Source organism: Pseudorasbora parva, chromosome 13 (genome assembly GCF_024679245.1).
Source record: "Pseudorasbora parva isolate DD20220531a chromosome 13, ASM2467924v1, whole genome shotgun sequence".
Lineage (NCBI taxonomy): Eukaryota > Metazoa > Chordata > Actinopteri > Cypriniformes > Gobionidae > Pseudorasbora > Pseudorasbora parva.
This window is the reverse complement of record NC_090184.1, coordinates 44,268,108-44,289,556: the sequence shown is the minus strand read 5'-3', so window position 1 is coordinate 44,289,556 and position 21,449 is coordinate 44,268,108. Positions and strand designations below refer to the sequence as shown.

The 21,449-nt window shown below is 42.4% G+C and overlaps 1 protein-coding gene across 2 annotated transcripts in view; it reads right to left on the bottom strand.

Annotated features, from left to right (window-relative positions):
- Positions 1–21,449, bottom strand: part of dtx1 (deltex 1, E3 ubiquitin ligase) — an 82,570-nt gene that overhangs the window by 5,580 nt on the left and 55,541 nt on the right. The window contains exons 6-10 of one of the 2 annotated variants that reach the window (XR_010897606.1): positions 19,108–19,169; positions 17,420–17,578; positions 16,025–16,186; positions 10,516–10,605; positions 965–3,638 (exon numbers count right to left, since the gene is read on the bottom strand). Coding sequence is in view for 1 of the 2 variants with exons in the window: in XM_067414550.1 (XP_067270651.1) it covers positions 3,414–3,638; positions 10,516–10,605; positions 16,025–16,186; positions 17,420–17,578; positions 19,108–19,169 (698 nt within the window). In the remaining variant the exon portion in view is untranslated. Of the gene's footprint in view, positions 1–964; positions 3,639–10,515; positions 10,606–16,024; positions 16,187–17,419; positions 17,579–19,107; positions 19,170–21,449 lie in introns of those variants that run through there. The other variant, XM_067414550.1, reaches the window with a different exon arrangement.

The following is a 21,449-nucleotide window of genomic DNA, read 5'->3' as shown; positions in this document are numbered from 1 at the left end:
TTAGAGGGCAAACGTAGACCAACGAGGAAGAGCCTCATCAATATTTGGTCCGACAAGCATGTTTCGAAAATGCTAGAAAAACGCTCAAAAAGCAAACCTGGTTCTTCTCATCAGAGGACCTGCTGCCCATCAGTTGGTGCAGACGACAGAACGGCCGTCTCTTCTGCACAACGGAGGAAATCCTGCTGCTGTTTTTAATGTTTTGAACATTTTATGAGCTCTTCATGAGTTCTCAGCGGGTAAAAATAATGCCATATGTACACGCATTAAATGAGGGCGTTCAATCCGTTGTCTTGAGTGTTCGGTAAGCAGCTCCTACATCATATAAGCCGACCAATCAGGTTGTGAGCGTCTCCCTGAGCCTTTGCTTCGGTAACTTTAGGTTTATTGGTAAAAATGCCAGTGTGAACGCTAAGCGGACCAGGACTATATGTTTTGTTTTAGTTTTTTGGTCCGGACCAAACGAACCGAACTACAAGTGTGAACGCACCCTAAGAGAGCATATTAGTACCTTTTCTGTTTTGTACCTTAGGGAAGCGCCCCAGTGACAGCACTGTACCTTTTTTTCTGACAGTGCAGATACACCAGACCTGTGTTCAGAACAGAATTTTAACATACTATTATTTCTACAGTGTTTACCGGAGCACACTATATCCCACAATGCAATGTTTCTCAACCATTTCCCATGCCCCCATTCCTTAATTTAATCGATGGGAACTTCTATAGTTATTGTAAATTGTAAAAAAGCATCTAAAATATTGAACTAAAACAGCATCTAAATTTCAGGATTTCAGAAGTTTTACGAGCTGATCGTTCTTCTGGATGAATTTTCAATTTTACTTTATTATTATCAGCACTGGGTACACTGTAAAAAATATTAAAAAATAAGTTACTTGGTTGCCTTCATTTTGAATTCATTGAAATAAAAAAATAAGAGTTTTGAACATATTTGAGAATCAACAACCTTTATTCCAATATTATTAAAATATTTTGTAAGCATATTGGGTAATTGTGTGTGTTTTATTTGTGATGACGCAGCCAAATTTTCATGATTTATCACATTTTTATGTGGTTCAGATACAATAACATTTTGAGTTTCTATTTATTAAACCAATTTCCTTCATTGTATCAACTCAATTTTTTTATTCCAATAAACTCAAAATTTGAAGGCAACCAGGTTACTGAATTTTTTAAGTTAAACCAACTTTTTTTTTTTACAGTGTAATTATAGATTACGTAATCAGATTCCAAAAATTAAGTACTTATAATTAGATTATGATGTTATTTCACAATGGCAGTAAATTATTAATAATTAATAATTTTGCTTTTTTAGAAATAATCCTCCTGTTTAGATACGCTCAGAAGCTCTTTCAGGTTTGTGGGATTACACACACAGATCATGCGACTATCACTGAAAAACAGACCCACTGGATTTACAGAAATCCTTTCACTTTTATAAGTGTTTTTGCAACATATTTAATCGGCTCCTGATGAACACATTAAATATGATTTGAAATATCACTCAGTGAGTCATTTAAACATGTGATACTGTCTCTGGAAGGCTTTTGTCTTTCAAAGACATAAACATTTCCAATCTGCAAAATTCTGGCGTAGTGTAATATTTAATGCACTTCATACCATTGATAACAAAGAATGGAATATATTTTCTTTCTCTTTGTATTTTTTATGTCAATATAATGCAAAATTATCCTATTCAAATCAATGTGATAAACCAGTTAGGACAAAAGTAATCCGATTACATGTGTAATGTAATGTAATTTGGAATCAGTAAACAACTACAATTATAAGTAATCTACCCAGCACGGATTATTAAAACATTTAAGGGCTTAGCTAGTAAAATGCATATTCATTGTAAAAATGCGCAAGATTTTATTAATTTACATAATGACAAGAAACTGTAAATCACAAATGAGGCTTCCTCTTATATCCCTTTATTATTGAGATACTACAATTGTTTTTCAATTTTAGTTACATTTTTAGTAAGTTTTTTTTATATATATATGACTATATGGTTTATTTTATTTCAGTATATAAAATTAAACAATACAAATGAGAAACGCTTTGGCGAATAGTTTTTCTAACCATTAAAACTTGATTCTTTAAAGACAAAAACAGTTGTTGATTTAAAATGAGAAATAACTAGATTTTTAGCAGTTTTAGCTTATTTTAATGCATGTTTTAGCTTAAGTTTTTATTCTATAATATCTTGAATAATACATTTTCTTTAATAATATTTAATGCATCTTAAGGCCCCCTAGTGGTTGAGAACCAATGCAATATCCTCAACTTGATCTCTACAAATTATTTTGACAATATGTGGTCATTAGACAACTAAAAAATGCCTTTTTTACATTTAAAAACAACATCTGTACTGAATGTAACCAGTGTGCAGTGTAGTAGTATGCTAGTATTCCATCCCAAACACAGCAGAGGACCACAAACAAACCCGTCTGCAAGCGTCTGAAAGCCTCTCAGATTAATGACATTAAAGAGAAACAAAGCAAGACAGAATATGAATCATTGCATATTTCAAGAAGACTCATCTTATTCATTCTAAAGTTAAACTGCACACAGAAGGATCCTCAAATCTCAGTTGGCTCCGAGCACCGCTAATTGCTCTGAAGTTCAAAAGTAGCACACGAGCCGAAGAGCCGAATGTTTTGAAGTGCACATATTTTATGCAGCGGTTGCACAAACATCAAAAACAGCCCCGAAATATCTGCTTGCGGATCCATCGACACAAATTTCCCTACAAACGCCAACAACTACAGGCCTCCTTTAATTATACACCGAGGCCGAACTGATAAGAATCCAGGCAGAAAACACCAGGAAAACCTTCCCTGTCTGAAAGCGATGCAAAAAACAATAGCATGGGAACTAAAGCTCTCCATGTTAACAGATATCGTGTGCAACGGTTGACCGATATATGGGGAAATCCGACGAATCGTCTGACATCTGGTGATTTTGAGATTATCAGAGGTGTTTACTTAGCTTCAAATTTCCCAATTAATTTTTAAAGAATAAAATGTGCGCACTTTAAAAGAGTATTAAACCGCCATCTAATGCAATGCCATCTGTGGAGGCGTCAGCCACTGAAAAACCAATATCGGTCAACCACTAATGTGTGTGTATATACAACTACCACATGCACTTGGGTGCATTATGGGTAGCCTCAAAAAAGAACGAGATAGAGAGATAAAGAGAAAGCTATGACTGGTTTTCTTCGCTCCATCATACACTCGTCTCACACACAATCCTGACTGACTCGGGGTCAGCGAGGACCGTCGGTCCCCGTTCAAGACGGCGATGAGAGGTCAAAGGTCTCTCCAGCGGTCAGAAACGGTGTGTGTGTGTGCAGTTGTGTGACCCGCAGCGGACCGACCCGCACCGCCTCAGTCCTTCAGGTTGTCCTCGCCCACGCCCTGAGCCTCCAGTTCTCTCATCACGTTGTCCAGATAGTTTGGGTCGGGGTATCCGTGGCCGGTCAGATTAGAGCCAAACTCCGTTTTGTGGTGAATTTCGTTCCACACGACCGTGTCCGATTCGCCCGTGGTGCTGGACGTACCGATGGTGAAGATCAGGCGACGGTCCCACGCCATGATGAGCAACTTCAACACCTAAAAATAAGCCAGGACCCACTTTATTTTAGCTGGCCTAACTACTATGTACTAACATTGTAATTAATAATTTGATACAATGCACTTATTGTGTACATACATGTTTTTACATTGTACTTACATTTTCAAAATGACCTGCATGTAATTATATCTGTAATTCATTTTTGTAGTCACATTTGTAATTACACAGATGAGACTTCCCTTACACCTAACTCTAAACTGACCCACACCACCACACCTGTCCCTAACTCTACCCTTAAACTGACCCACACCACCACACCTGTCCCTAACTCTACCCTTAAACTGACCCACACCACCACACCTGACCCTAACTCTACCCTTAAACTGACCCACACCACCACACCTGTCCCTAACTCTACCCATAAACTGACCCACACCACCACACCTGACCCTAACTCTACCCTTAAACTGACCCACACCACCACACCTGTCCCTAACTCTACCCTTAAACTGACCCACACCACCACACCCGACCCTAACTCTACCCTTAAACTGACCCACACCACCACACCTGACCCTAACTCTACCCTTAAACTGACCCACACCACCACACCCGACCCTAACTCTACCCTTAAACTGACCCACACCACCACACCTGACCCTAACTCTACCCTTAAACTGACCCACACCACCACACCCGACCCTAACTCTACCCTTAAACTGACCCACACCACCACACCTGTCCCTAACTCTACCCTTAAACTGACCCACACCACCACACCTGTCCCTAACTCTACCCTTAAACTGACCCACACCACCACACCTGACCCTAACTCTACCCTTAAACTGACACACACCACCACACCTGTCCCTAACTCTACCCTTAAACTGACCCACACCACCACACCTGACCCTAACTCTACCCTTAAACTGACCCACACCACCACACCTGACCCTAACTCTACCCTTAAACTGACCCACACCACCACACCTGACCCTAACTCTACCCTTAAACTGACCCACACCACCACACCTGACCCTAACCCTACCCTTAAACTGACCCACACCACCACACCTGTCTCTAACTCTACCCTTAAACTGACCCACACCACCACACCTCTCCCTAACTCTACCCTTAACTGACCCACACCAACACACCTGTCCCTAACTCTACCCTTAAACTGACCCACACCACCACACCTGTCCCTAACTCTACCCTTAAACTGACCCACACCACCACACCTGTCCCTAACTCTACCCTTAAACTGACCCACACCACCACACCTGACCCTAACTCTACCCTTAAACTGACCCACACCACCACACCTGTCCCTAACTCTACCCTTAACTGACCCACACCAACACACCCGACCCTAACTCTACCCTTAAACTGACCCACACCACCACACCTGACCCTAACTCTACCCTTAAACTGACCCACACCACCACACCTGTCCCTAACTCTACCCTTAAACTGACCCACACCACCACACCTGACCCTAACTCTACCCTTAAACTGACCCACACCACCACACCTGTGCCTAACTCTACCCTTAACTGACCCACACCACCACACCTGACCCTAACTCTACCCTTAAACTGACACACACCACCACACCTGACCCTAACTCTACCCTTAAACTGACACACACCACCACACCTGTCCCTAACTCTACCCTTAAACTGACACACACCACCACACCTGACCCTAACTCTACCCTTAAACTGACACACACCACCACACCTGTCCCTAACTCTACCCTTAAACTGACCCACACCACCACACCTGACCCTAACTCTACCCTTAAACTGACCCACACCACCACACCTGACCCTAACTCTACCCTTAAACTGACCCACACCACCACACCTGTCCCTAACTCTACCCTTAAACTGACCCACACCACCACACCTGACCCTAACTCTACCCTTAAACTGACCCACACCACCACACCTGTCCCTAACTCTACCTTTAAACTGACCCACACCGCCACACCTGTCCCTAACTCTACCCTTAAACTGACGCACACCACCACACCTGACCCTAACTCTACCCTTAAACTGACACACACCACCACACCTGACCCTAACTCTACCCTTAAACTGACCCACACCACCACACCTGACCCTAACTCTACCCTTAAACTGACCCACACCACCACACCTGACCCTAACTCTACCCTTAAACTGACCCACACCACCACACCTGACCCTAACTCTACCCTTAAACTGACCCACACCACCACACCTGACCCTAACTCTACCCTTAAACTGACCCACACCACCACACCTGACCCTAACTCTACCCTTAAACTGACCCACACCACCACAGCTGTCCCTAACTCTACCCTTAAACTGACCCACACCACCACACCTGACCCTAACTCTACCCTTAAACTGACCCACACCACCACACCTGCCCCTAACTCTACCCTTAAACTGACCCACACCACCACACCTGCCCCTAACTCTACCCTTAAACTGACACACACCACCACACCTGACCCTAACTCTACCCTTAAACTGACACACACCACCACACCTGACCCTAATTCTACCCTTAAACTGACACACACCACCACACCTGTCCCTAACTCTACCCTTAAACTGACCCACACCACCACACCTGACCCTAACTCTACCCTTAAACTGACCCACACCACCACACCTGCCCCTAACTCTACCCTTAAACTGACCCACACCACCACACCTGACCCTAACTCTACCCTTAAACTGACCCACACCACCACACCTGTCCCTAAATCTACCCTTAAACTGACCCACACCGCCACACCTGACCGTAACTCTACCCTTAAACTGACCCACACCGCCACACCTGACCCTAACTCTACCCTTAAACTGACCCACACCGCCACACCTGACCCTAACTCTACCCTTAAACTGACCCACACCGCCACACCTGACCCTAACTCTACCCTTAAACTGACCCACACCGCCACACCTGACCCTAACTCTACCCTTAAACTGACCCACACCACCACACCTGACCCTAACTCTACCCTTAAACTGACCCACACCGCCACACCTGACCCTAACTCTACCCTTAAACTGACCCACACCACGACACCTGTCCCTAACTCTACCCTTAAACTGACACACACCACCACACCTGACCCTAACTCTACCCTTAAACTGACCCACACCGCCACACCTGTCCCTAACTCTACCCTTAAACTGACCCACACCACGACACCTGTCCCTAACTCTACCCTTAAACTGACACACACCACCACACCTGACCCTAACTCTACCCTTAAACTGACCCACACCACCACACCTGACCCTAACTCTACCCTTAAACTGACCCACACCACCACACCTGTCCCTAACTCTACCCTTAAACTGACCCACACCACCACACCTGTCCCTAACTCTACCCTTAAACTGACCCACACCACCACACCTGTCCCTAACTCTACCCTTAAACTGACCCACACCACCACACCTGTCCCTAACTCTACCCTTAAACTGACCCACACCACCACACCTGTCCCTAACTCTACCCTTAAACTGACCCACAGCGCCACACCTGTCCCTAACTCTACCCCCCTTAAACTGACCCACACCACCACACCTGTCCCTAACTCTACCCCCCTTAAACTGACCCACACCACCACACCTCTCCCTAACTCTACCCTTAAACTGACCCACACCACCACACCTGACCCTAACTCTACCCTTAAACTGACCCACACCACCACACCTGTCCCTAACTCTACCCTTAAACTGACCCACACCACCACACCTGACCCTAACTCTACCCTTAAACTGACCCACACCACCACACCTGTCCCTAACTCTACCCTTAAACTGACCCACACCACCACACCTGACCCTAACTCTACCCTTAAACTGACCCACACCACGACACCTGTCCCTAACTCTACCCTTAAACTGACCCACACCACCACACCTGACCCTAACTCTACCCTTAAACTGACCCACACCACCACACCTGTCCCTAACTCTACCCTTAAACTGACCCACACCACCACACCTGTCCCTAACTCTACCCTTAAACTGACCCACACCACCACACCTGACCCTAACTCTACCCTTAAACTGACCCACACCACGACACCTGTCCCTAACTCTACCCTTAAACTGACACACACCACCACACCTGACCCTAACTCTACCCTTAAACTGACCCACACCACCACACCTGACCCTAACTCTACCCTTAAACTGACCCACACCACCACACCTGACCCTAACTCTACCCTTAAACTGACCCACACCACCACACCTGACCCTAACTCTACCCTTAAACTGACACACACCACCACACCTGACCCTAACTCTACCCTTAAACTGACCCACACCACCACACCTGTCCCTAACTCTACCCTTAAACTGACCCACACCACCACACCTGTCCCTAACTCTACCCTTAAACTGACCCACACCACCACACCTGACCCTAACTCTACCCTTAAACTGACCCACACCACGACACCTGTCCCTAACTCTACCCTTAAACTGACCCACACCACCACACCTGACCCTAACTCTACCCTTAAACTGACCCACACCACTACACCTGACCCTAACTCTACCCTTAAACTGACCCACACCACCACACCTGACCCTAACTCTACCCTTAAACTGACCCACACCACCACACCTGTGCCTAACTCTACCCTTAAACTGACCCACACCACCACACCTGTCCCTAACTCTACCCTTAAACTGACCCACACCACCACACCTGTCCCTAACTCTACCCTTAAACTGACCCACACCACCACACCTGACCCTAACTCTACCCTTAAACTGACCCACACCACCACACCTGTGCCTAACTCTACCCTTAAACTGACCCACACCACGACACCTGTCCCTAACTCTACCCTTAAACTGACCCACACCACCACACCTGACCCTAACTCTACCCTTAAACTGACCCACACCACCACACCTGACCCTAACTCTACCCTTAAACTGACACACACCACCACACCTGACCCTAACTCTACCCTTAAACTGACCCACACCACGACACCTGTCCCTAACTCTACCCTTAAACTGACCCACACCACCACACCTGTCCCTAACTCTACCCTTAAACTGACCCACACCACCACACCTGACCCTAACTCTACCCTTAAACTGACCCACACCACGACACCTGTCCCTAACTCTACCCTTAAACTGACCCACACCACCACACCTGACCCTAACTCTACCCTTAAACTGACCCACACCACCACACCTGACCCTAACTCTACCCTTAAACTGACCCACACCACCACACCTGACCCTAACTCTACCCTTAAACTGACCCACACCACCACACCTGTCCCTAACTCTACCCTTAAACTGACCCACACCACCACACCTGTCCCTAACTCTACCCTTAAACTGACCCACACCACCACACCTGACCCTAACTCTACCCTTAAACTGACCCACACCACCACACCTGACCCTAACTCTACCCTTAAACTGACCCACACCACGACACCTGTCCCTAACTCTACCCTTAAACTGACCCACACCACCACACCTGACCCTAACTCTACCCTTAAACTGACCCACACACACCACACCTGACCCTAACTCTACCCTTAAACTGACCCACACCACCACACCTGTCCCTAACTCTACCCTTAAACTGACCCACACCACCACACCTGTCCCTAACTCTACCCTTAAACTGACCCACACCACCACACCTGACCCTAACTCTACCCTTAAACTGACACACACCACCACACCTGCTTCACGGTGCGACGACTCTGATCTTTCAAATATTCATATTTTTGTGTAATCGACGCACCATCCTCAATAAACCCGTCTCTTGTGTGATACCTCAAACTTTCGAATATTCGGATCTAATATGATTTCTGACCTGTAAGGTTGCCAGAATAATAATCATACACGGTGTGTTAATAGGCCAGAGGAGAACTGCCCCCCCAACTGAGTCTGGTTTCTCCCATGGTTTATTTTTCTCCATCATGCCCTGATGGAGTTTTGATTCTTTGCCACTGTCGCCTTTGGCTTGGCTTGCTCAGTTGGGGACACTAACATTATGATCTTAGTTATTCAACTAAATATACAAATAAAGTTCCGGGTAAATATTTCCCCCTCCAAACGGCCCTGCTCGCGAGGTAATGCTTTTTCAAAGTTCAGGAACTTTCGAGGATGGGACCTGGGCATTGAACATGCTGATTGGTTGAGCTCACGCAGTATTTTATTTCAACCCACATTTTTTAAGGGGTGGTTCCGTGTTTTTTTTTCTGTGACGAATGATTTATGAGCCATGACGTATTTTTGAGCACTGTAGCGCCCCGTCAGGCCAACTGGAGCGAGCATTGGTGATAACTGTAGATGGTGTGAGTACACCATCCAGCAAAGAGTCAAGTTTCTACGACTTACAGTTTGATCTGACCGATCACTTTTAGGAACGAATTAACTGATTATATGTATTATCTTAGGACGGTATTTAATACTAAATTGAAATAAATGTGCAATAATGTTATTTTAAATTTGTATCTTAAATTCAAAAATCTTAGTGTGGGGGTCTGGTGACATATGTTTGTGGTGCTCTTCGTCTATTTATTGTGTGAACTCTATTCATTTTATGAAGTACTGTGGGTAGTTTGTTAGCTGTTCTTCTATATTGATTTTATGTATATTTTGCTGACTCAAAGAGCTTTGCTACAAAAATTCCTATGTACCTGTACTGCTGTATTAGTACAAATGGCAAATAAACATTTCATTCCTTCATTTGAATTCTGATCCTTAGAAATTCTAACAATGACGATATCTTTCCCGAAACTCCTGAAAAAATCAAATGTTATATTTATATGTAGTCACTCTTAAAACAACACTAAATAATACGAATGCCCTACAGTTATACCAGATAACCACAGTATGTGATTCATCTCACCTTCCGGCCTTTCTCGTGGTCCGGTAAGTAGCAGTGTCGAGGAAATCCCCGTGCGCTGTACTTCTTCCCAGGGTTGGGATGCTCCGTAGTCTGAATAAAACACAGACAAAAAAACACATGCGGTCACACTTCACACACCGCTCACTCAATTAGCGTGCAGCAGAGAGGAAGAGGCTAACGATGCCCTGAGGACTCATGAGCGCGTGTGTGTGTGTGTGTGTGTGTGTGTGTGTATGTGTGTGTGTATGTCCCGCAGCTACCACTCTCTCTGATCACATCACAGCTTCACATGTGCAGATCAAAGGCAAACACTGCAGTGAATGAGGCATTATACACAATCCCTCTCATCTGCTGAAACACCAGCGCATGCCTTCACAGGAACCACGGCCTGCGCAGCGGAGGGAATATTAATGAGGATGCATTACGGAGAAAAGGATTTTTCTTGCTCTTCTGAATCAGTTTGATGTGACGCACTTGAACAGTCACAACCTCACACAGTGGAGTTTATTATATAAGTATTGCTACCACTAGAGCTTTACGTCTTAAAGGTTCAGAAACACAAGCCCTTTGAATCGTCAGTGTCAGAGAGATGCTGGAAAATGATCGTGTAAAGCTAAATTATAACAGTTTGTTATAGTGCAAGAATGCTTTCCTAACACTGTTGGGAAAGTACAATTGCATGTATAGAACAGGGTTATATAAATAAACTTAAAATTACTTAAAATAAAATAATAAACAGGGCTAATTCAATAAAACATAAAAAATGTGTTACTTAAAATAAAAATTAACTGAAATAAATGGAAAAAACTTATTTATAATTTATATCATTTCATTCGCAAAGGCAACATTTTTTATTTTTCATTTAATTCAACTTGATGTTCTAAAACAACTAATACTTTACAAAAATTATAAAATCAATAACAAGTAAAATCAAACAAAATTACAAAAAAAAACTGAAAATAGAAACGAAACAAAAAAAAGTAATATTTTAATTTTATTTTATTTTATTTAACAATTAAATTTTAAAACAAGTACAATCAAGCCGAAAAGACCATCTCACACACATAAAAAAAACTAAACTGTCGAGGATAAAGTACACAAAAAAAGCCATAAGCTTATTTCCATTGTGGTACTCAGACATATACATTAAAATATATATTATATACTACACACTACCGTTCAAAAGTTTTTGTTTTTTTTATTATATTTTTATTCATCAAGGGTGCATTAAATTGATGAAATTCACAGTAAATACATTAATAAAATCTTCCCAACCCCAAAACTTTTGAACGGTCATCTCAATGATACTAAAATAACAGTGAGGAATTAATAAGTATTTGAACACCCTGCTATTTTTTAAGTTCTCCCACTATCATACAAATAAATAGTTTTAAAAAATCATACATTGTGATTTCTGGATTTTTTTTTTAGATTATGTCTCTCACGGTGGACATGCGCATTCGATGACAATTTCAGACCCCTCCATGATTTCAAAGTGTGAGAACTTGCAAAAATAGCGGGGTGTTCAAATACTTATTTTCCTCACTGTAAAAATACATTTCTTGCCGTGATGATGATGATATTGATGGAATATTTTTTATCAGGTTGATCTTATGACGTCAGGGGCCAGAAAGCGAGTGGGAGGCCGATCACACGAAACACAAGCACAGGAGATATAAAGGGCCGTATGAGCTCCGCCACTGTCCTCATTTAGGCAGGAAATCCCCGCTCACACACTTCCTGTCTCACATATGGCAAAACACAGTGACCAGAAGCCACAAGCCCACAGGTCATTCTGCACAAACAGCTCGACATATTAAATACTGGAGCAAAGCATTTCTCAGAGAACAAACGCTCTCGTTTCTCTCACTCATGTCTAACACTCATGTTAATAATTACTGTAATAGCCAAAGCTAAATTTAAGTATGTATATCTTTAATCATGCAGAATATAATAAAGTTACTGGATTGTTGTTGTTTTATGTCTTTGTGAGCGCGTCTTGTTCATCCTGTTCCTACTCGTCCCCTCACTCTTTTAGCAAACATGAACAATTTGATAAAAACTAAATATGTTTTGCCCTTTATTCTCTCCATATCTCTTTTAAGATTTGAATTGACATATTGTATTAAAAAGACATTTCCCCAGATTATGCATCAACCCTGTTTTCCAATCATCCCCATCTCTTACTAAAATAAAAATAAATAATAAATATAAAAAAATAAAACAGGAAATAAAACCCTTTCAATACATCTTGTAGTGTTAAGATGTTTACCTGAATGCAAAAATAAATAACATCATATAAAATAAAATAAAATGTATTTTCTTAGTTCTTATTTTACTTGCATGCAATAAATAAATAAAACAATTTCTATATGCCTGCTAACACATGAAAATAAATCAAACATAAAAAATTGTAAATATAAAAATGTATACAAAAATATACAAACATGAAATAAAAAAATAAAACCATTTATGCTATATACTTGTATGTTAAAATAAAATTATTTAAATTTCTTACTAAAATAATGCTGGTTAATATTAAAGGGGGGGTGAAACACTCAGTTTCAGTCAGTGTCATGTCAATCTTGAGTACCTATAGAGTAGCATTGCATCCTGCATATCTCCGAAAAGTCTTTATTTTTTTTATAATTATATAAGAAAGATGCGCTGTTCCGAGTCTTTCCGAAAAAAGCCGAGCGGGTGGGGGCGTGTCGTGTGAGCGGAGCTAAATAATGACGTGTGCAGCAGCGCGCTGCAGTGAGGAAAGTGATTCGCTCTGTGAGGAAAGTGATTCGCTCAGTGAGGAAAGTGATTCGCCCGCCGCGTGAGGAAAGTGATTCGCTCTGTGAGGAAAGTGATTCGCTCAGTGAGGAAAGTGATTCGCCCGCCGCGTGAGGAAAGTGAGTCGCTCTGTGAGGAAAGTGATTCGCTCAGTGAGGAAAGTGATTCGCCCGCCGCGTGAGGAAAGTGAGTCGCTCTGTGAGGAAAGTGATTCGCTCAGTGAGGAAAGTGAGTCGCTCTGTGAGGAAAGTGATTCGCTCAGTGAGGAAAGTGATTCGCCTGCCGCGTGAGGAAAGTGAGTCGCTCTGTGAGGAAAGTGATTCGCCCGTCGCGTGAGGAAAGTGCTAATACAGATCGACCGCCGGCCTATCAGTGGGTAAGTCAGTAGCTACTGGTTATATCACCTGTTTAGCATCCTACAAGCCAGCGCTTTGATGGGCGTAGCCTGTTGCTTTCGCTCTCTCCCTCTCTCTCTCTCTCTCACACGCTTCCGGTAGAATTGTCCGTAAGGCCCATACAAGGAAATTCCGCCCCCATTAACGTCAAAGGGGACGCATGATCTCAAAAAACTTGCCGAAACTTATGACTAACCGGAAGTAGTATTTTTGACAAAGAAATACTCCATCAAACGTCCACCTTAACTTTTGAAACTTTGTCTATGTTTAGTATGGGATTCCAAGTCTTTAACAGTGGAAAAAGATCAGTATGCATGAAACAGCATTTCACCCCCCCTTTAAATAAATATCGGTATATATATATATATATATATATATATATATATATATATATATATATATATATATATATATATTTTATATTTTTTTTATATAAGAACACTTAAAAAAATGTACACTATCACTTTTCTGAAAGTTTATATAGTGACAACTAAATAAAACCTGAAATAAAAAAATTAAAAAAAATGTTTAAAAAAAATGTAAAAAAAATAAAATAATTAAAAGTGAAGAGTGAAGTGCAATGCTTTATTTACAAAATACATAATAGGTCCGCAGTTAAATGTTACCTCGCAGCCTTGGAAACATAACATTGATGCCGAACGAGAGAGGTAAACGATATACAGTGAGCCAAATTTAAAGGGAGGGGGTGAAATGCTGTTTCATGCATACTGAGCTTTTTACACTGTTAAAGACTTTGATTCCCATCCTAAACATAGACAAAGTTTCAAAAACTAATGTTGGACGTTTGATGGAGTATTTCTGTGTTAAAAATACTCCTTCCGGTTTCTCACAAGTTTCAGAGAGTTTTTTTCGAGTATGGGTCGACTTGACGTCAATAGAACGGAAGGTCCTTGTATGGGCCGTACGGGCTCTTCTCCCGGTAGGGTGCGCACGCGAGCGACCGGACCAGAGCGAGAGCAAACGCACGCTGCCCATAAACACTGCACTCACTGCTGTCTCAGGACTTCACCAAAGCAACAATGTCACCAAAGAAGTGTGTTTTTGATGGAGCGGTGACGATAAAGGTTCGGTCTTGCTTTGGAAGCAGCCGGTGAGTTAAACTGCTTCAAATGTCTGTGCTGTCGGCTATCGTCGCGTGAGTAAACATCAGTAAACGACACGATCGTATAGTTAATTTATCAATGGAGGATGCGATGTATGGTGTGTGTTTAAATACATTTGTTTAGCTGACCACTATAGGTGTCGGTTTGTTTATTGTAAAACCACCCAAACATAAACCTAGCGTTCTCACAAAGCGTGCTTCGTCATTCAAATGCGCTAACGGACTCTATTGTTGTTCTCTGTATAACGTTACACTAGTCTGAGGTGCAAAACCGTTTTGCTTGCTACTGCTAAGGTTTAGTCGCGTACAATAGTCCATAAACCGAATCATGTCCTCATAAACTGCGAGTAAACACACACAAATGTTGACAGGCCACTAAATACAGTCCAAACCACAGAGACGGACGTCCTGCTGCTGCTGTTTCTCCGGTTAAATTTATTTCAGCCTCCGGATCTGATTCTGGATCATATCTGTATTAGTTGAATCTGATTGATAGCCATGGTTTATTTAGGGTAGCGTTTTCTTTTCCACGCTTGACGATGTCAGCTTTCAGACGCTCTCGTGCAGTAGCTCCCCATTCGTCATTCTTTAGCTCCGCCCACACGATACGCCTTCAGGCGCTCGGTTTTTCCGGAAAGACTCGGTACAGCCTATCTTTCTTTTATAAATATAATAAAACTAAAAACTTTTCGGAGATATGAAGGATGCAATACTACTCTATAGGTACTCAAGATTGACATGAAACTGAGTGTTTCACCCCCCCCTTAAGCTTTGCATTATGCAATCTGCAAACCCAATTTTCCACGAATTTAACAATAGGCTTACTCAGTTTTATTCTACTGGACATGAAGTCTCTTATTTATTTTTCCCAAACCTTGAGATATGAAGTAACTTATCTTGTTCTGGATAAATGTTGTTTCCATGGCGGCGAAGTAACATTTAATTGCAAACCTATTATTTATTTTGTAAATAAAGCATTGTGCTTCACTCGTGCCATAATATTCAACTAAAACAGCACTCACATACAATTAAAAAAAAATAGTTTGGCCGACCACCGCCGGTGCTACTCATCCACCACGGTGGTGCGGTTGGTAAAAACTCCCACCATCACAGGCCTAGACACTGTATTTATGGGAGGAGAGTATTTAAATCCATCATGCTTGATTTACTAAGGTTTGCACATGGGAAAGACGGGTTGATGGGAGCTTACCTGTATCCCAGCGGGAATGTCATAGACGATGCGGATAGTCTTGGTATCGGAGTGTCCCGGTAGAGAATGAGGAATGACGTGGTACTCCATCTTCCCAGGCGGCTGCGTGCCGGTCTTCTCCCCGTAGATGGCCTTACAGGTGGGACACTGCAGACTGCCGTCCTGACACACACACGACACACAACACATGAAGAAATCGCAGTCTCTGGGACTGACTGTGTGTGTGTGTGTGTGTGTGTGGATTAGGGTTGGGTACCGAAGCCCTATACAACCGGTATGTCCCGGACTGAATCAGAACACAGATTTCGGTTCCTTATTTCGGTGCCATCAAACTTGCTTTAGCTTTGGCTGGTGCAGAGCCAGAGACACACACACACACTCAGCGCTCGTCATATCACAATGATTCAGTGTTTTCACCACATCATGTTAATTTAGGTTTCAGACATTCAGACATAGCCAGAGCTGGACAGTAACTGAGCTCATTTACTTGAGTACTGTACTTAAGTTCACTTTTTGAGTATCTGTACTTTACCTGAGTATTATTTTTTCTGGAAACTTATGACTAACTTCACTACATTTAAAAGACAAATATCGTACTTTTACTCCACTACATTTCTATCAAGAACGAAAGTCGTTTCTGTCGCAGCTCTGAAAGTCAGTGGATGATTTTTCCTTCTTTAAAAGGTGTTTTGTTGTTGTTGTTTCAGACAGTCTGTCAGGAATCGCTCTTATAGGGTCATATAAGTTTTCCCAACTTTTTTTGAACATTGATCAGTTCATAGCAAAATAGAAGAAGACGGTTCTTAGGCCCAGTGTGTGCACCCATAGCCGTACTTTGAAAGTATGTTCCAGGTTTAAAAAAAAAATAATCAAGATTAGTTTAGCTGGCATACACTTGCATGTCTTATAAAATATTAAAAATAAAAACGTCTGAGAGAAGAGTAAAGTTGTGAGAATATCAGATGTGTATCAGTGTATTGGATCCGTGCATTCGGCCTTAAAGTGACAGCAGCTTTATAAAGAGCTTTGTAACTTTTCTACAAGTATTTAAATGAGTTTAAGTTAGTCGTATGCTAGTATGTCAGATGGAGCGTCACTGATTGGCTTAAACCATGAGGGCATAATGTGCATTTATACAACAATAATAAAATAATGCGTTGACATAAAAAAGGACATTTTAAAGTAATATTTGACAAGTAGTACTTTTACTTTTAATCAAGTAATAGAGTTGTGTACTTCGTTTAAAAAGAAATCAATAAAAAGCCATTCTTTAATGTCATCCACCGTCGTTTTGCACCGGTACCGTTTTAAAAGTACCGGTTTGGCACCTGAATAGAAAAAAACCTAAACAATACCCAACCCTAGTGTGGATGCAGTGTCCCTGACTGTTCTGACCTTATTGCCATTGTTGTACATGGCCACCAGACACAGGAGATGGTACATGTGGCCGCACTTTCCCAGTTTGCCCACCAGCTCAGGTTTAATGCCCTTGTAGCTCAGCACTCCCTCGTATCCGGACGCAGTGGCCAGCCGCTCCATGCAGATGGTGCAGTCCTGACGGATATCAACAATGAGGAACACTGACAGACATCTGCTGCCTCAGTCATTAACTCTTTCCCCGCCAAACACGGAATTTTCCATTATTTGTAAGAAAACGCTTCAAGGCCAAAAACGGAATTTTCCATTATTTGTAAGAAAACGCTTCAAGGCCAAACACGGAATTTTCCGTAATTTGTAAGAAAATGCTTCAAGGCCAAACACGGAATTTTCCGTTATTTGTAAGAAAACGCTTCAAGGCCAAACACGGAATTTTCCGTAATTTGTAAGAAAACGCTTCCAGGCCAAACACGGAATTTTCCGTTATTTGTAAGAAAACGCTTCCAGGCCAAACACGGAATTTTACGTTATTTGTAAGAAAACGCTTCCAGGCCAAACACGGAATTTTCCGTTATTTGTAAGAAAACGCTTCCAGACCAAACACGGAATTTTCCATTATTTGTAAGAAAACGCTTCCAGACCAAACACGGAATTTTCCGTAATTTGTAAGAAAACGCTTCCAGACCAAACACGGAATTTTCCATTATTTGTAAGAAAACGCTTCAAGGCCAAACACGGAATTTTCCGTAATTTGTAAGAAAACGCTTCCAGGCCAAACGCTGAATTTTCCGTTATTTGTAAGAAAACGCTTCAAGGCCAAACACGGAATTTTCCGTAATTTGTAAGAAAACGCTTCCAGGCCAAACGCTGAATTTTCCGTTATTTGTAAGAAAACGCTTCCAGACCAAACACGGAATTTTCCGTTATTTGTAAGAAAACGCTTCAAGGCCAAACACGGAATTTTCCGTAATTTGTAAGAAAACGCTTCCAGGCCAAACACGGAATTTTCCGTTATTTGTAAGAAAACGCTTCCAGGCCAAACACGGAATTTTCCGTTATTTGTAAGAAAACGCTTCCAGACCAAACACGGAATTTTCCATTATTTGTAAGAAAACGCTTCCAGACCAAACACGGAATTTTCCGTAATTTGTAAGAAAACGCTTCCAGACCAAACACGGAATTTTCCATTATTTGTAAGAAAACGCTTCAAGGCCAAACACGGAATTTTCCGTAATTTGTAAGAAAACGCTTCCAGACCAAACAGGGAATTTTCCGTAATTTGTAAGAAAACGCTTCAAGGCCAAACACGGAATTTTCCGTTATTTGTAAGAAAACGCTTCCAGGCCAATCACGGAATTTTCCGTTATTTGTAAGAAAACGCTTCAAGGCCAAACACGGAATTTTCCGTAATTTGTAAGAAAACGCTTCCAGGCCAAACACGGAATTTTCCATTATTTGTAAGAAAACGCTTCAAGGCCAAACACGGAATTTTCCGTAATTTGTAAGAAAACGCTTCCAGGCCAAACACGGAATTTTCCATTATTTGTAAGAAAACGCTTCAAGGCCAAACGCTGAATTTTCTGTGTTTCCGTGTTTTCAATGTCAGACACTATGAGGCGCTATTACGCATCTTCTGAATGAGCACTGAATCTCCTGATCTAAACACATGCTTATGCATAATCATATGCATAATAATAAATAGTTACCTCATCTGGAGCCGCTTTGACTTTCTCTGTGTACCGGCGAACCACATCCTCTGGGTTTTTCCCTGAGAATGATTTAGAAAAACAAATGATTTAGATCACACAGACAGTGAGATCTGTTGTGTGTTTGTGTAGTGCTTAGTCTTGATATTTGAATTATTTTTTTTCATGCATGCAGTTTTTAAAACCATTCATAATTTTAAGTACTGGCGTCGTGTACGAGATTTACTTCTGGCGTTGGCGTAAACTACGCCAGAGCGTGTATATTGACCTTACCGGAAGTGAAGCGCGTTCCAGGCTGTTGGATATAGCGTTGTATTTGAGGTAAAAAAATGCTATAAATACGACTCGATTTCTCACACAAACTAATCGTTTTGTGTCTTAAGATATCAATGTGTCGTCATGAGCCACAGGGCTCTTTGTGCACGTTGTCTAAGCATGTTTTTTTTTTTCCTCTTATAGAGTTGTTACCCATTCACACCATTATATGACCGGCACACAGCAATGGTTGAGTTAAAAATCTTCATTTTTGTTCTCCTGAAGAAACACACACACTACATGTTGGACGCACTGGGGGTCAGCAGATCAACATCACATTTTAATTTTTGGGTGAACTAACCTTTTAAAGCTCGTGATTTTACTATAGTTATAAATCCTTTTTATATTGAAAGATGCTAAAGAGAAGATTTGCCATATTTATTTAACAAATGTAGACAAAAGTCAACACACACACACACACACACACACACACACAGTGTTTATTCCTCAAAGCGTCTCATGACCTTTAGCGCATGAACACACACCTGCTGTCGGACTGTCAATACACCATTGATTCCTGCTACTTGACTTTTGCAGGAACGGAAGCACAAAAGCGAATGTAAGCATGACGTTGAGCGGATCTTACATTGCTCAGGAGTTGTGTAACACTCTGTGTGTAAAGTGTGTTCTGCTTAGATCAGCAAAAAATGAGACAGAGAATCAATCGCTAGACAAACACAAGCACAGGAGCAAAAACACAAACACACACACTCGCACACACACTCACAGGAGTACACACGCGCACACACATACTCACACGTTTGTTTTTGTTAAATATGGGGACATTCCATTGGCACAATGCTTTTTATTCTGTATAAACTGTATTTTCTATCCCCTTACACTGCCCCTAAACCTACACATCTCACTCGCACACACGCTCGCTCGCTCGCACACACACACACACACACACACACACACACTCACTCACTCACTCACTCACTCACTCACTCACTCACTCACTCACTCACTCACACACTCACTCACACACTCACTCACACACTCACACACTCACACACTCACTCACTCACTCACTCACACACTCACACACTCACTCACACACTCACACACTCACACACTCACACACTCACTCACTCACTCACTCACTCACACACTCACTCACACACTCACTCACACACTCACTCACTCACTCACTCACACACTCACTCACACACTCACTCACACACTCACTCACACACTCACTCACACACTCACTCACACACTCACTCACACACTCACACACTCACACACTCACTCACTCACACACTCACTCACTCACTCACACACTCACACACTCACTCACTCACTCACACACTCACTCACTCACACACTCACTCACTCACACACTCACTCACACACTCACTCACACACTCACTCACACACTCACTCACTCACACACTCACTCACTCACACACTCACACACTCACTCACACACTCACACACTCACACACTCACTCACTCACTCACTCACTCACACACTCACACACTCACTCACACACTCACACACTCACACACTCACTCACTCACTCACTCACACACTCACACACTCACTCACACACTCACTCACACACTCACTCACACACTCACTCACACACTCACTCACACACTCACTCACACACTCACTCACACACTCACACACTCACACACTCACTCACTCACTCACTCACACACTCACTCACTCACTCACACACTCACTCACTCACTCACACACTCACTCACTCACACACTCACTCACTCACACACTCACTCACACACTCACTCACACACTCACTCACACACTCACTCACTCACACACTCACTCACTCACTCACTCACTCACTCACTCACTCACTCACACACTCACTCACACACTCACTCACTCACTCACACACTCACTCACACACTCACTCACACACTCACTCACTCACTCACACACTCACTCACTCACTCACACACTCACTCACACACTCACTCACACACTCACACACTCACTCACTCACTCACACACTCACTCACTCACACACTCACTCACACACTCACTCACACACTCA